The following is a 17,439-nucleotide window of genomic DNA, read 5'->3' on the forward strand; positions in this document are numbered from 1 at the left end:
AGGTTTGTGCTTCTTACACGTTTTGTTCGTCAAGATAATACGATATAACCGTTATGAATTTTGAAGCCTAAATACGATCGCTGGAAGAAAAATCTAAAGTTAGGCTGTAAGCGACCACGGTCACATGACTTCACCACCAGCACTTCCTTCCTCTTTCAAAAAGCTTCTGACTCTTTCAAGTTTTATTAAAAATTTGTAATAATTTGTATAAGAATAATGTATTGAATAATTTGTAAGCGCACGAGTATAAAACACAACGAGGATGTAGTAGAGGAGTTTTCCTGTTCGGCGTGATGACGTTTAATGTCCCCGAATACCTCCGTAGTCCCATTTAGCCACTTATTAGCAACCGCCTTTTTTAAGACACATAAAAGCTTTACAAAACCATGTATGAGGTATTGCTCATGTATTTTATTTAGAATTTAGAATAAAACCTGAAAATATCTTGAGCTTGTGTTCACCACAGACCTTATTTCAGACATTTAACCAAAAACCTATTCAAAAATCCCATTGACTTCGGGACGATGGAACCGGAAGTGCAGAAATATTAGCACTTTTGTTTGCATATTTATTTTGTATTAATTTTTATTATTATCAGTTGATTTTACCATGTTTTAACTATTTCAATTAGTTTAATTTTTTTTTAAATATCTAGATGTTGAATTAGATAGAGGGCAAGAATCAAACTGTGATTTGTGAATTTTTTTTTCCTTTCCATTGTTTTTGTGTAACCGCCTAGTTAAAAAGCATTATCTGTCTGTTTCCCCTTTGCAGATGCCTTTGTTGCAGAAAATGACCAGCGCTCATGCATGAAGATTCTTCACCTCTATGGCCTTTAAGACACAACTTAAATGCAATCTTTAATGCCTTACCAGGATGTTCTGTCCTGTTATTATTTTATCCTTAGTGCCATTTATGTGTAGGACCAGACTGTGTCCATTGTTTAGAATTTCCTGTTGTACTCTTCCTCTTTACTGGTGTTTTTTTATTTTATTTTGTATGCCACCTAAATGGTGACGTTATAAACCAGTTCTTGCACTTGCAAGTTAATTAATATTCTTGAGCAGTGCATGGGAGAGAATGTGTCCATCTGGGTTCAGTTTTGAACATTTGATCTTTCAACCTACATGATTTGGGCAATGAGTTAATGAAAACTATAATGACTGGCATATAGGAAAGGGCCGCATTCTTGTTTTTTTTTTTTTTTTTTTTTTTTTTTTTTTTTGTCTTTAAAAGGCACAGGGGGCTTTAAATAAATAAATAAATATATATATATATATATATATATATATATATATATATATATATATATATATATAATAAAATATAGTATTTTGCAGTTTACAATTGAAAAAGGGATTAACCTCAGCTGTTCAACTAAACTGCATCAGGCTCGTTCAGGTGTGAAAACACACACACACACACCATTTTATTTTTGCTCAGCTGTTTTATTTTGCTCAATTTTGCATTTAAGAAGTGCATAATCAGTTTACTAAACAACTGACAATTCACTGTAATTAAAAAGCAATTTTATAAATATGCATACGTGATGGTCTGTCATATTGCAAAGCAAGACTCCAAATTCTACACTTTTTTTTGTGAAGTTTATGTAAATTGATGTCACTTGAGATCATTTATTTGTATAATAGATATTAAGTTGTTTAACTCTAGTTTTAGCAACAGTTAATCACCAAATGTGTCTACTGCCTTAATTAGCTATAGCCTATACATACAGCCTAAACAGGACATCTACTACAATTTAGTAGGTGTATGAAACTTTAACAAAAAATTTTTTTATCAGTTATACATTGTTTAAAGATATGTCAGGGTTAAACAAGGCTAGGACAGGGAAGTTGTGTATGAAATAGCCTAGAAGTGATTTGTTTTATTTGTTGCTGAATATTGCAAAACAAATATCTCGTGTTTTTATATGTGTTCAAGATAAATGTTTGTTATTTCTGTGTGCTTCACCAGTTGTGCAGTGGTTTAATGTGAAAATCAGATACAGTGCATCCTGTGCGGTTAAGTTTTGTAATGCAACCCATTCATATACTGTGTTGTGAAATTTTGGGGGGGGAAACACACGCCTCTTTGAGGTTCTTTTAACAATTCAAGTGGTACTCAAGATCAGCTCATTGTTTTGCTGTTTTTCAGTTCAGTGAATACCTGAAGCAGATAGTCAGGGTTTTAAGAGGACTAAGGACTAATGGACTTCAGTACACGCTCTGATGGTCTTTTAACCTTGCTGTACCTTCATTGTTCTGCAAACGTTTTGCTGTTCTAAATGAGATGTTCTGTTTGAGATACAAAAAAGAGAAGTAGGTCAGTACAATACTATTATTTTGAAGCTATGACGATGAAATAAATAAATTAATGAATATTAACTGAAATGGAAACTGGTCAACTGACGATGTTATGCCAAAATGCTGAAAAGCCTGTAAAAAAAATTTTTTTTCTCTCTCTCTCTTCTCCTGGAAAGTACACTTTGGAATCTTATCATTTTAAACATTTGCATTTCAACCAACTATATCAGGTATTTCTAAACTTTGTTTATTATTTCTAATGAATAATAGCAAAATGGATCTATACCTATATGTCTACAATATATTAAATGCTGTATAAAAAAAAAAGTGACAGACTTTACAATGTTTTGTAATAATCAGTGTGATGCCTTGTTAAATACAGCTCTTGAGCGAATGCTTTTGACTCACTCAACTATACTTTGTTGTATCTTGATTGAGTCATGTTTAGCTAATGCTGAGATGACAAAATGTGAAATGCCTTTTGCTACTGTACACCCATACCTCACTCATAGTTGCAATCACAATTATTCAACCCCCATTGCAAATCAGGTTTATTGTCGAAATTTACAGACTTTCAGCTGATTGCAATGAACAAATCAAACAAAGAAATTGAAATTGTTCAACACAGCAAATGTTTCAAGTGGTTTCCCCAAATTCAACTGAAAATGACTTCTCCCAGTTTCAAAATTATTCAAAACACTGTCCACAGTCAAGCATGGTGGAGGCTCGGTGATGCTCTGGGGCTGCTTTGCATCCTCTGGCACTGGAAACCTGCAGCGTGTGGAAGGCAAGATGGATTCGTTGAAGTATCAGGAAATCCTAGGAAAAAACGTCATGCCGTCTGTGATCAAGCTGAAGCTTGGGCGTCATTGGACCTTCCAACAGGACAACGATCCCAAGCATACCTCAAATTCCACCAAGGCTTGGTTGCAGAAGAAGTCCTGGAAGACTCTACAGGGCCATCACAGTCACCTGACTTGAACCCCATAGAAAATCTCTGGTGGGATTTGAAGAAGGCGGTTTCAGCACGCAAACCCAAGGATATCACTGAACTGGAGGCATTTTCTCATGGGGAATGGGTTAGGATTCCTCAGGAAGCAAAATGGTACGCTACTAAGTAGTAAAGATGCTTCCCATGAAGGGGTTGAGTAATTCTGAGACTGGAGAAATCACTATAAGTTGCATTTTCAGTTGAATTTGGGGAAACCACTTAAAGCATTCGTTGTGTTTAACTATTTCAATTGCTTTTGTTTGAGTTGTTCATTGCGTTCATCTGAAAGTCTGTACATTTTGACAATAAACCTGATTTGCACTGGGGGTTGAATAAATTTGAGTGCAACTGTATAAAAAAAATTAAGTATAACCGTATAACATCTAATATCTAATGAGAATAAAATGCTTGCCAGAAACCTGCATTGTTTTTGTCTCGATGTAAAACAGTATTAGCTCATGTATGCAGACGTATGCACAACACTAACCCCTAAAAAAATTTAACTCAAGTTAAACAAACCTCAATCTCTGCAGTTTTACATGAACCTTTTCTGTTAGTTCTTGTTTGTCCGTAAATATGGTTTTGTAATGTTTAAAAATATTCCTAAACCTGTTGAATATTTAGTTAGGATACTGTTTGTGGGATTTATATGGAATTATTGTAATCAGCAGTTGAACTTAATATGGATCAAAACGGGGTCAAGGTCACAGCAAGGTCAATGTATGAAATAGAGAAATTTCATCAACAGCTTCCTTCCTGTTTTCTTATGTGTGTATATTTTAAGCTTATTTGAGGCATACAGGTTAGTAAGAGAAAAGCCATGGCGGTGGAGGCATCCCCATTGACATGGGGTGTTAAGTTCTGCAGTAGAGATTCCCCTTGGAAGCAGCAGGGGTCTCTAAACATCACAAACCGCTCCTTTAAATAGTTAATACCTAATCGTAGTGGTCATAGTGCAGTGCAAAATGTTAACAGAGTAGAAAATCAGACCTATACAAAAGAGAAACACTGCAAACTCCAGATTATCATTGTTAATCTGGATCTCCATTATCATCAAGCATGTGTCGTCATAAAAAAAACTAACGGAGAAAAAAAAAACATTGATTTAAGGTTTTATTTGTATAACCAAAACAAAGAAAAAAAACCATAGTATATTCACATCTTTTATAATGCTCAGAGAAAGAATGTTGATGTTTTATCTTTTATCTGAGACCTTAACTTTCTTTATTTCCCAGCAGCACTTTCTCCAGCGTATTCCCCCAGCTGTGAAAATGCCACTGATCTGGGCTCAGTGCTACTCTGACCTGGGTTCCCATTGAAAACTGGCCACTCCGTTGTATGGCCAGTGTCTTGTTCAGTGCAAAATGCTGCACCACAGTCCTGGACAGCTGGGAAAATTTGGGCTTTCGCTTCCCTATGAGAGCCTGAGGCCATCTGCTCATGTTGGGGATTAATTTGTAAATCCTTGGCCACCACTCGTGCCTGGATTGTGTTGAAAATGTCAGACAGGGGCTTTGGATTCGAATCCAGGCTCGTAAAGACACTCTCAGGCAGCTGCATTCGGCTGAGTTTGGGTGGTAGACGGAGGGATTGGTGGAGTTTGGCTTGGGCTGAGTAATTCTGGTGTACGGCTGGGGTCTGGGTGTCTGGGTGACATGTCTGCTGCTGCGGCATCGGGGTTCGGGGGATGTGGGCTTGTGGCAAAGAGGCACACATGTATTGGAGATTGTCATCAGGCCTGGACAAGAAGGGTACAGAGACAATTCAAGCAAGTTCAACTACCTTTTAATGAATTTCAATAAAAAAAATATAAGCTATAAACAAGTTTATGAAAGATTAATAGTTAAGCTAGCCTATGTTTCTAATGGGATTCTATTGAACATACAAACCACAGAATATTGTTATAAATATTAGTTATATAAATGAGAGAAAAGTAAATCTCTCTGGATAAATAAAAAAAATATTTTAAATTAAAGTAACTATCAGCGTGTAGAATAAAGCTAGAAAGAAACTATTAGCTTTAGGATTATGAAATATAATAACATAGATGTCTTGTTTGTTTAATTAGTAAGTCAGTATAATTAAGTTACATAATTAGGTCAAATGTATCATGAATAAACATGGTAGGCATTGTAGAAAAGTAGAATGCCATATAATAACTTAATAAATTATTTGTTTACTCAAATAATTTACTCAATTTAATATTTCATATGCAAAATAATTAAAGCTAAATGAGTGTGATGTATCTGAAATAAATAAATAAAAATGAACCACTAAACATATAATCTATTATTTCTATTATTGTGCATGTAGTTCATCATCAGCATCATTTCACCTCCTGGAGTCTCTGTTCTTGCTGTTGAGTATATGTGGGGATTGATGGGAAATGGTGCTCTGGCTCAATCCCTCCTGGCCACAGGCCAATCCAGCTCCTCCACAACTGATAAATACTGATAAGAAAGGGTTGGAGACGGGCAGGGATGCAGCTTTCATGTCCGGTAGGCACAGTGCACCACTGGATTCCACTGAGCTGGAGACTTGCTCATCTTCCTCATCATCCGTGTCCAATAGACTTGCTGAGAAGGTGAAAAATGCTCATGTTTGCATTACTGAGAACGCTTAAAGATTTCTTGATAGTTTTCATGTGTTCTACTTATTTATTCATTGGTTTGTTTGTTTATTTTAATCCTGCATTCTTACAGGGCCCCCTGGTGGCTTGGGAGGTTGCTTACACAGCTTACTATAATCAATTGGCTAGACGGTCTTTTTATTAGATGTAGATATGTAAAAATTTAGATCATGTTTAGATTTTTGGGGCAGAAAACAGGGGTAAATAGTACGCTCAACAAAATATTTCTGTGTTGCAAATAAAATAATGGACTTTTTTTTAATCAACTTTTTTTGTTTTGTAAATTTTTAATTGCTCTGTATTTAGTCTACAAAAATGTGCAGCGTCCAGGATGTGTTGAATCAGATATTTGATTAAATGATTTTGAGGCAGAGGACAATCTAAAGATAAGAAAGTAAAGACCAGCTACTACTGGTTAGTGCATTATAATTAAATTCAGTATTGTAATAAAATAAAAAAATCACTTTAAAATAAGGAGGAAAATATTAGTATGGGGGAAACTCTTTGGAGAAACTGTGCACAGCAAAAGTATCACAATTACAGTGTTTATAAAGATACAAGTTTGGTTTTCACTTTTATTGATATCCTGGGGCCAGTGAAAGGTTTCATTATTAATTATGAGAATTTGCTGAATCTATTTTATTTTATGTGTCAGGCTTAATTTGTCACTAGACAACTGCTACAAAAAAAAAACAATGTTTTAAAGGGCAATAGTGTTTGTACATCAACAACTTCACCAAAAAATCTTTTGCATCATGTTAAAAAAAAAGGTTTTGTATCAAGGTGTGTGTGATTGGGGTGTATATGATGATCAGTATGCATGAATGTGGTTTGTATGATGATCGGTATGCATGATTGGGGTGTGTATGATGAATTCAATGCATGATTGGGGTGTGTATGATGAATACGGTATGCATGATTGGGGTGTGTATGATGAATTCAATGCATGATTGGGGTGTGTATGATGAATTCAATGCATGATTGGGGTGTGTATGATGAATTCAATGCATGATTGGGGTTTGTATGATGATTGGGGTGTGTATGATGATTTCTATGCATGATTTGGGTATGTATGATGATCGGTATGCATGATTTGGATGTGTATGATGATTGGGGTGTGTATGATGATTTCTATGCATGATTTGGGTGTGTATGATGATTGGTATGCATGATTTGGGTGTGTATGATGATTGGTATGCATGATTGGGGTGTGTATGATGATTGGGGTGTATGATGATTTCTATGCATGATTGGGGTGTGTATGATGATTGGGGTGTGTATGATGATTGGGGTGTGTATGATGATTTCTATGCATGATTGGGGTGTGTATGATGATTTCTATGCATGATTGGGGTGTGTATGATGATTTCTATGCATGATTGGGGTGTGTATGATTGGTATGCATGATTGGGGTGTGTATGATGATTGGGGTGTGTATGATGATTGGTATGCATGATTGGGGTGTGTATGATGATTGGGGTGTGTATGATGATCGATATGCATGATTGGGGTGTGTATGATGATTGGGGTGTGTATGATGATTTCTATGCATGATTGGGGTGTGTATGATGATTGGGGTTTGTATGATGATCGGTATGCATGTTTGGGGTGTGTATGATGATTGGGGTGTGTATGATGATTGGGGTGTGTATGATGATTGGGGTTTGTATGATGATCGGTATGCATGTTTGGGGTGTGTATGATGATTGGGGTGTGTATGATGATCGGTATGCATGTTTGGGGTGTGTATGATGATTGGTATGCATGATTGGGGTGTGTATGATGATTGGGGTTTGTATGATGATCGGTATGCATGATTGGGGTGTGTATGATGATTTGGGTGTGTATGATGATCGGTATGCATGTTTGGGGTGTGTATGATGATTGGGGTGTGTATGATGATCGGTATGCATGATTGGGGTGTGTATGATGATTGGGGTTTGTATGATGATCGGTATGCATGATTGGGGTGTGTATGATGATTGGTATGCATGATTGGGGTGTGTATGATGATTGGGGTGTGTATGATGATCGATATGCATGATTGGGGTGTGTATGATGATTGGGGTGTGTATGATGATCGGTATGCATGTTTGGGGTGTGTATGATGATTGGGGTGTGTATGATGATTGGTATGCATGTTTGGGGTGTGTATGATGATTGGTATGCATGTTTGGGGTGTGTATGATGATTGGGGTGTGTATGATGATCGGTATGCATGTTTGGGGTGTGTATGATGATTGGGGTTTGTATGATGATCGGTATGCATGTTTGGGGTGTGTATGATGATTGGGGTTTGTATGATGATCGGTATGCATGTTTGGGGTGTGTATGATGATTGGTATGCATGTTTGGGGTGTGTATGATGTTTGGGGTATGTATGATGATTGGTATGCATGAATGTGGTGTGTATGATGCTTTACAGATACCTTGATGATTTTGTGTCCTGTTCTGTTGCTGCCCTGACACTGACCTCTGACACATATCCTTGTCTCGAAACCTAATTGGGATCAAAGCATAAAGTTGCCCATGTCTGTCTTTCCATTTATAAGAAAACTTGTTTGGAAGCCTAGCCTTGTACATCTGTCACCTTTTCCTGCTGAGTCCATTGTCACGAAAGCCTTTGGCAAAGGGGTTGTTGTCAATCTTCAGCTTGGTGATCTGGTAGTGAAAAGACAGATCTGTCACGACCTCTGCGCTAATGAACACATGCTGATTCATCTGAATGTCCAAACAGGCTGAGAAGAATTGACCTAATGCCTGAGTACACACCTCAGAGACACTGACCCATACTGACACACAATAAATGAATTACAAATAAATTAAGTTTAGTGTGGAGCCAAGATTTCAAACCATTGCCCCGTTCTCATGTAAACCACTAGATGGCACTTTGACACTCACCCTGGCGTCTTCACCATTTCTCATCAGTCTTAAATTTCTCTTTAGACGTCCTTGGATACTCAGAAGTTTACTAATGTCCTTTTAAATATTAAATAGCAGTCATGTTTACTAAATGAGTGAGTCATGTTATATATTTTTAAATATGATTTTTAGTACAGTTGCTATAAAATGACCAGAGCCTCTGGGACATTCGTTGCTATGTGGTAAACAGATTTATGGTTACATAACCGAGGTCACCTCTTGGTTCTGGTAGGATGTGACTGCTATGAAAGCTGCCTCTGGGAAGGTAAATCGCAGGTATCCACCGCTGTGACCTCCACAGGGGTCTGGAGCCTGCACTATGTGTAGACGAGGCTGGTATTTGTGCATGGAATGAAGCACCACCTGTTAGAAAATGAATAAAACATGAATGCATGTAGGTTTTGGATCCAGGCATGTACCAATAAATGTCTAATGTAATATATAGAAAGAGGATGCATTCAGTATTACTGTGCACACTTCATATTGTCAGTAAGCGATATACCATATGTATATGGCTCAGTATCCCTGCTGGGGGAAAAAAAAACAATAGAAACCATCACAAAAATTCTAATGGTTTCAATCTACAGATACCAGCACAAACCATCAGCTGTTCTTTACCAAATGGTTTCCATTACGTAGTAGGAAGTATTAAGGACGTAGGTCCTTAATGGTATCCACTAGACATAACATGCTACCAATAGAAGGCAAAAAATTACCAGTAGAGACCCACAGGGACCATTACAGTTTCCATTCAAACTAATACAATTCCCATTATAACCATTAAAACCATTACAAATTCTATGAGTTTCTATTGTTTGTTTGTTTTTCAGCAAGGATGATTGGTATTTGAATTCATTCTTTTTATATATATACCATTGGGTTCTAATTTGCCCTTATCTTGTTTAATTTCTTCACCCATTCAAGTAAGTACAATATAAACACTTGATAAAACTGTGTTAAAATGTTACAGTCAAAGTGATACAAAGTGATATGAAAATTAAACACCAGCACAATTTTTTCCAATCAACATACGATATGTCAGATACTATAGTACATTTGGTGTTTATGTTTGTTTCGATTTTATTTCAGTTACCAATTTATTAGTGTTAATGGAGTTCCAAGCCTAAAAAAAATGTGGTGTCCTTCAAAGTTTTGTTTTAGACTTCCTTTTGTTCTACCTTTATATACAACCCCTGAGACATGTAGTTGAAAGACTTAAAAAGCTTAAATTAAACATATACATTCTCAAACGTAAGTACTGTTGAAGTCTGGCCAGAATGCTGTGGCTGATTTCACCCTTGTGGTTTTATGGCTATCATGTAAAAGCATGTGCAATCTACAGTTGAACACACGCCTGGGTGTAGCTTTTGATGCGTGTTTACCATTTAATTCCCAGTGTTCGGGGTCTAGAGGTGTTTTTAAATCGGAAATCTCATAGATTTATAGGTCATTAATTGTTTATTGTTGATGTAGCTATTTCATTATTGTGCTTTAAATATATATATATATATATATATATATATATATATATATATATATATATATATATATATAAAAATATTTCTAGTGTACCATTTTACAAACCTGTGTATTGGTTTAATCTTAAGCTACTGAGCTTTAGATTAAACCCATTTGATTCAATTGAGCAGTCAGTTTGACGAAACTGTTATAATCATCATCATCATTATTATCATCATAATAACAACAACTATAACAGTTATAATAGTGATCTCACACAATTGAGCAAAAATAAATGTAGATTGTGTTAATGAGTGTCCTCACCAGGCCTTTAGAGTTGAGTGTGTTGTTGGTGAGCTTAAGTTTATGGAAGGAGATAGGATACTGCATCCACCTTTCTCCCAAAGCGGGTGAGTCCGGGTGGATGAAGAAGCGGTTTGGCAGGTGGGGCTCGGACTTGCCATTCACCTCCCAGTGATCCCTGTTCCACTGCACAGATGATAGTCATAGTCTATCAAGTCCATTTTATTTTTAAAGCGCACTTAAAAACATGAGGTGTTGGACAATAGTTGTACACCAAAATTAGATTTAAACAACAATTGAAAAAATAATATCAAAGGCTCATAATATCAAGACCCGAAGTACGGTACTTTCCCTAAAATATGTTGCTCGGAAATGTATTTTGTTTGCTTGGAGGGAAAAAATGTCAGTAAAATAAATCAAAAAATCAAATTAATATACCAGCCATTGTACTTCCTGTAACCCAGCACTTAGACTTGTATCTATGTTGTTTAAGTCCTTCTCATGCTGCCGTAATTCAGGGCTACACTTTCCTTCATTTTTTACATTTTTATTTCTAAATAACAGAACACTGAATCTGTGTAAATGTTTTTGTTTGTAGCTAGTCATTTAATGCTGGTATAGTGAATACAAACAGGAAGTGGTTATTCAATCATTCAAAATCAAACTAATATATAAACAAGAAAGTAAACAAGGAAGTGAATAAATGAAAGAAATATGTATTGACATACACCGTGCCCTCCACTGATATCGGCACCTTTGGTAAATATGAGCAAAGAAGGCTGTGAAAAATTGTCTTTATTGTTTAACCTTTTGATTAATAGCATTTCCAGTTGACTGGGACGTCTTAATTATTGCCCTGATGATGGAAATGGGCATTTTCAATACTTGTGCTGTTTTCATCTAGCCACTTCCCATTTTCTGAAGCTTTGGCCGGACATCACAGCTATTTTCCTTGGTTTTACCCATTTTTATGAATGACAAAGGGAATTTGCCCTATGTGTTACCTCATATTTATACCCCTGTGGAACAGGAAGTCATGACTGAACAACTTATTGAAAAAAAGTAAAATATCAATGGGAATATACTTCAACTATATTTTTCTCATGTGAATTCATGGGGTGCCAATAATTGTTGCACACCTATATTTAACAAAGTATTTTATAAAAAAAAAACCTGTGTTGTGTTTGAAATTGTTTGATATCCATGAGAGCAAAGTATTTTCGTGAATTTTTTTGAACAAAATATCGAAAGGTTAAACAATAAAGATACAGCCTTCATTGCTCATATTTACCAAGGGTGCCAATATTAGTGGAGTGCACTATATAACATACATGGTAAGGAGTGTGTGTGTGTGTGTGTATTGAAGGGAAGGGCTGGGAGTTACCTTGTACTTGTTATTATCAAACGGCACCATGTCCATCATCAGCACATACTTGACTTTGGGGTTCAGCCCCATCACTGTGACTCTGCAGCTGGGAAACATGCGTCTGAGGAAATCAACACGGCAGGAAAAATAAAACATGATTAAAACCACCGACACTGTTAGAATTAGTCTGCAAACTGAACACTGCCTGAACAAGATCTGAGCATTTTATAGGAAGTTATTAAATGTTGATTACAGAGCACAGAGCAGACAGCTCTATGGGCTCACCAACATGATGTAAACAAAATACAATACTGGAATTATATCAGTACAAATTGGAAATATATTTGACTATACATTATTAACCAATGACTGCAACATGGTTAATGATTAAACATCTACTTTTTGGGTTCATTGATATGTTACAATCTAGTATTGCCAAATATTTTATTAGGAACACCTGTTCATTTACACAATTATCCAATCAGCCAATCATGTGGCAGCAGCACAATGCGTAAAATCATGCAAAAACAGGTCAAGAGCTTCATTTAATGTTTGCATCAAACATTTGACCACTGCATGGTTGTTGGTGCTGATGTAGTATTTCAGAAACTGCTGATCTCCTAGGTTTCTCTTTAGAGTTTACAGCGAGCAGCAGTTCTGGGAGTGGAAATGCCTTGTTGGTAAGTAAAGTCAAAGGAGAATGGCCAGACTGTTTTGAGCTGACAGGACGGTTATGGAAACTCAGATAACTACTCGTTACAACCATGATGAGCAGAAAAGCATCTCAGAATGCACAAACACTGAACCATGAGGTGGATGGGCTATAATAGAAGAAGACTACATTGGGTCGTGTCAGCCAAAAACCGGAATCCGGTGAGGCTACAGTGGACACTGGTTCACCAAACCTGGACATCAAAATACTCATGATTTCTGATTGGCTGATTGGATAATTGCATAAACGAACAGATGTACATGTGTGAGAGTGTATATTTAAATTGATATTTGACTTTTTTTATATGCACCAGAGTCTTATGATGTTCTCCATGACCTTCTGTTTCCGAGTTATAAATAGAACTTTTTTTAAAAGGTGAGACAAAAACACACCCGTCACCATGAGGAAGATCAACAAGCCTTCATAAACCATGAAATGGCTACAAAAACTGCGTCACACTTGAAAAGCTCTACTATTAGTGCTTAGTTACCTGGAGCTGTGATCAACCTGCCTGGAAGAGGATATATGAGTATTTTGCTCTCATACCCAGTCAGGAGAAAACAAACCTTTTCCTAGAATCTTATTTGTTGGACTTGGTTGCATCAGTCTCCAGACGTAAAATTACACACCACCATCATGCCAATAAACTATTTGGAGAGCTTGCCAAAAGTCTTGCTGGATTGTTGCCAAAGCACACGCATTAGTTACTGGAGGTACTGATAAGCATTATTAAACTGGCTTGTAAGGGGGGTAGTGGCAGATCTTTGATGTTATAGGTCTGTTTTCTTTATAAAGAACCTTTTAAATCCATCCATCCATCCATCTTCTATACCACTTATCCTTTTCAGGGTCACAGGGAACCTGGAGCCTATCCCAGGAGGCATCGGGCACAAGGCGGGGTACACCCTGGACAGGGTGCCAATCCATCGCAGGGCACGCTCACACTACTGACACTTTGGACACGCCAGTCAGCCTACCATGCATGTCTTTGGACTGGGGGAGGAAACCGGAGTACCCGGAGGAAACCCCCGCAGCACGGGGAGAACATGCAAACTCCGCACACACAGGGCCACGGTGGGAATCGAACCCCCGACCCTGGAGGTGTGAGGCGAACCACTAAGCTACAGTGCGCCCCCTTTTAAATCTTGCCAATCACAAGCAAGAACTAAAGATTCTGTGCATTCTGTGGCATGGATGTCATTTACGGTGCCACTTGGTTTTTTGTTTTGTTTTTTGAGAAAACTATTTTATATAAATTTTCCTTTACTCATTTTTACCTCAAATAATTTTCCCTCACTGAATTTCACAGTTTCAATCTTTTAAGCAAAAAAAAAAAAAAAAGTCCTTATTCTTTTGTTCATCTTTACAAAGGGGGCCTATAATTCAGAAGAGCACTGTATAATTCTTTGGACAACCTTATTTACAACCTACAGTATATGAGAATTGCATCTTTATAGACTTTGTAAGTGGAGAGACCTGAAGACCATAAAAAATCTGAGATTCAACATGGATTTGTGAAATGCGTACTTTGTTCTTTTGCATCTAAACAGGAAAGAAAATTATTTCTACCAATAACACTACATGGTACTAGAAATGATAAGCTACATACAGATTTAGATTAGTTACCTGCCCGTTTTAGTGATGAGCATCTCAGTGCCAATGGTGTTAAATTTGTCCCACAGTTCTCGCCCCTGAAGTGCCACATGAACTGGAAGTGACATCAACTCTGCTTCTCCACAGCTTGCCCGGCAAACCGAATTCATCTCTCCTGTTCAATAAAAATGGATGTCTATGAACCAGTAATAAGATTTTTATTTTGGGGAAAGGAGACATATGCTATATTTTTTGTTCTGTGTTTGGCCTGAGTTCTGCTGCTGGAAACCTCACTGATGCCACCACATTCAGAAATAAATTGTCTGACGTTTTGCTGTTTACATTTACATTTATTCATTTAGCAGACGCTTTTATCCAACGCGACTTACAAATGAGAAAATACAAGCAAAATACAAGCTATTTAGTCTAACAACAGAAATACAAGAGACAACATACCATGTCTGCACATGAGACGAAACAAAAATGTACAAATAGCACAACGAATCAGAGATGCTCAATGTGTACAACAACAGTAAACACATATAAGCATATAAACACATGTAAAGTGACTGTATGGTGTCTATAACCTTCAAGAATATACTTTGCTTACCTTGTGAATAATATCCATAGCTCTTGGTCAGGGGATTGACTGGATAAGGGTAGTCCTTGTGGACATACATGGCTTTGAAGCTGGAGTCTCTGACCACTCTGGATTCTGAGTGAAGCAGTCAGCTTTGGATATGTGATGTGATGTGACGTGAAGCTCTTCCCAGGTGGACACCCACCCTCTTCTCATGGGGAAAAAGGTGTGTATGTTGGCTACAGCCTCTTTGATCTGCCATCTCGTTTCACAGTTTGGGCCTTGTCCTGGTCATTGAGGTGTCTGGGAAATCCACTTTCTTGTTTTTAGGGAGAAGGGGGGGAATCTCACTTCAGAAGCTTAAGGGTCTCCTCAGCCCCCTGAAATGCCTCATGAGGTGCTAATCACCCAAGCAGTTTGTCCCCTTATTACTGCAGGAAGCTAGGTGCTGTCCATGGCACTTTATTAGTGCTGGGTAAAACATGTCCTTTTGGCCTGATCTCAGATCAGCCTTCTTAGGCCAAGTCCTAGCTTTATGCATTCTGTGCCCGACATCAAGATAATGGTAAAGGGACCAACAGCAAATGGCAACTTCCACCAAAAACCCCTTTATTGACCAAGCCTAGACAGAACGCCTACAAGAAATGCTTGTAAATGGTAGGAAGTGTGACTAGTGACACTTGAACACAAGAATGTTTCTCCACCTTGTTGTCTCTGGCAAACTTAACCATGTCAAAGACATTGATCTACCATGTCAAACTCCTCATAGTTTATTCACAAGCAATAAAACTTGCCATTGGAAGGTGAGGACAAGACGGTGACCAACAGCAGCAGGTGAGATATTAAAATATCAAAAATTTGACCTTGTATGCTCTTAAATCCCAAGTAATTACTGTAAGAAAGATCATTTACAGGAAACCCTAAAGTCATGTGCTGGTGTTTAGAGTCAAATTAAACTTAATGTTGAAGACTGATCTGGGACCGACACCAAAAGACTACCAGATTACTGTATTTACATTTACAATAATTATTATGATTTTCTGCTTTAAAATGTTAGTTTAGGGCATTGTTTAATTATTTAAGGAAATGTAACTCTAATTCAGTATAGTATACTCTATAACACGTCCTGCCATTGTTCACTGTAATCTCAATGAACTAGACAACTGTCCTTAATATACAATAGAAAAGGGTAATGGTGGATCCAGAGCCTATTCTCGGGACACTGGACGTAAGGACGGGGAATCTCCCCTTCCACCTGGGTGGGATGCCAGTCCATCACAAGTCCCCATGAATACATATTCCCATATACAGCAATTTAACATCGCCAAATCAGTCCACATGCATGTTTTTGAATAGTGGGAAGAAAACAGACAATCCAGAGGAAACCCATGCAAACGCAAGGAGAAACTCCATACCAACAGTAACTCAAATTCAGTATGGAACTGAGGATTCTGAAACTATGACGCGGTCAGTTAACTTTATCAGATATGTAAATTGATTTCTGGAATAACCTTGAAGATATTTTTCAACTCACCTAAGAAAGGTTTAATTTAGACCTGCTACAGAATCAAATTATTAAGAGTACAAGTCTAAGAGTTAAGATGACCATGTCCTACTCTCTGCATCGTCATGTCCACTCATGGTCATGTAAGCAAACTCTGTTTCATGGAAAACGTTCAGCGATTTAAGAAAGCAGATAAAATTGCAGTGCCAGCGTCGGTGCGTTCTGGTGTGGCTCTGATAGGACTCTCCTCTTGCTTATCTCCCTGTCCCATATCTGTCCATCCCCGCTCACCCCACCCAAGCTGAAGAGCCTGCAGCCACCACATGCAACTGGGGTCACTCCCAATGTCAGCCTTCAGTCCTGCTAATAACAGGATGCCGAGATGTGTGCTGATCTGGGATCAGGTTGGGTTTACGAGGAATTGTGAAGGGCATCAGAAGGAGAAAGGTCAAAAAGTGATAGCAGACCTGTGTTGGTACATGTTACACTAAATGGTTTGTTCGGTATCTATTAGCCTTTATTTATAAACACCTGCAAACAACTTACTGTGTAACGTTGAGTATTATGTGAAAATTAGTTGTGATCATGTGCAAACAACACTTTATTAAAACCTTGTTATACAAACTATTGTGCATGAATTATTAATCTAAACTCACTTGTTAGTTTTAGTTGTCTATGTTAGACCTTTAGGTTCTAGGTAGCATGAAATGTCTACAGTTTATGGCTTTAAGTGTTCCCTTCAGTGTTGTCAGCTGACAGATAGAAGGGCTGAACAATAAAATAAAACAACAATAATATAAATAATAAATGGATTTGTTGGCTTGTCTGGTTGTTTTTTAACGCCATGCCAGCTTCTATAGCTATTTCCATGGTGAGAAATGTGTAAGGAACTCTATATAAGGTTTTTAAAATCTCTTTTTCCTAAAAACTTTAAAATTGCGTTAGGTTTGACTTTTTTTTTTTTTTTTTTTAATTTGAAAAATTTCTTCCAGAATGTTGACTGCATAAAAAAGGTTTCTCACTGGGTTAAGACCAGTACAGTCTAATAAAACATGATTCAAGGATAATGGATTCTGGC

The 17,439-nt window shown here is 37.3% G+C and overlaps 2 protein-coding genes across 3 annotated transcripts in view; one reads left to right on the top strand and one right to left on the bottom strand.

The window, feature by feature from the left end:
• The window catches only part of flot2a (flotillin 2a), a 35,636-nt gene extending 34,415 nt beyond the window's left edge, over positions 1-1,221 (top strand). For both annotated transcript variants that reach the window (XM_017460060.3, XM_017460059.3), the window contains exon 11: positions 775-1,221. In XM_017460060.3, coding sequence (XP_017315549.1) covers positions 775-813 — 39 coding nt within the window. In that variant the 3' untranslated portion in view covers positions 814-1,221. The remainder of the gene's footprint in view (positions 1-774) is intronic.
• Positions 1,222-4,453: 3,232 nt separating this feature from the next.
• tbx16l (T-box transcription factor 16, like) lies at positions 4,454-17,289 on the bottom strand. The gene is made up of 9 exons (XM_017460058.3): positions 14,888-17,289; positions 14,311-14,452; positions 11,991-12,093; positions 10,628-10,792; positions 9,062-9,208; positions 8,514-8,584; positions 8,353-8,423; positions 5,630-5,870; positions 4,454-5,032 (listed from the first exon to the last, which is right to left on the bottom strand). Exons 1-9 carry the CDS (start codon positions 14,955-14,957, stop codon positions 4,519-4,521), a joined length of 1,524 nt encoding a protein of 507 aa, XP_017315547.1. The 5' UTR covers positions 14,958-17,289; the 3' UTR covers positions 4,454-4,518.
• Between the last annotated feature and the right edge of the window lie 150 nt (positions 17,290-17,439).

This window comes from Ictalurus punctatus, chromosome 28 (assembly GCF_001660625.3).
Source record: "Ictalurus punctatus breed USDA103 chromosome 28, Coco_2.0, whole genome shotgun sequence".
Lineage (NCBI taxonomy): Eukaryota > Metazoa > Chordata > Actinopteri > Siluriformes > Ictaluridae > Ictalurus > Ictalurus punctatus.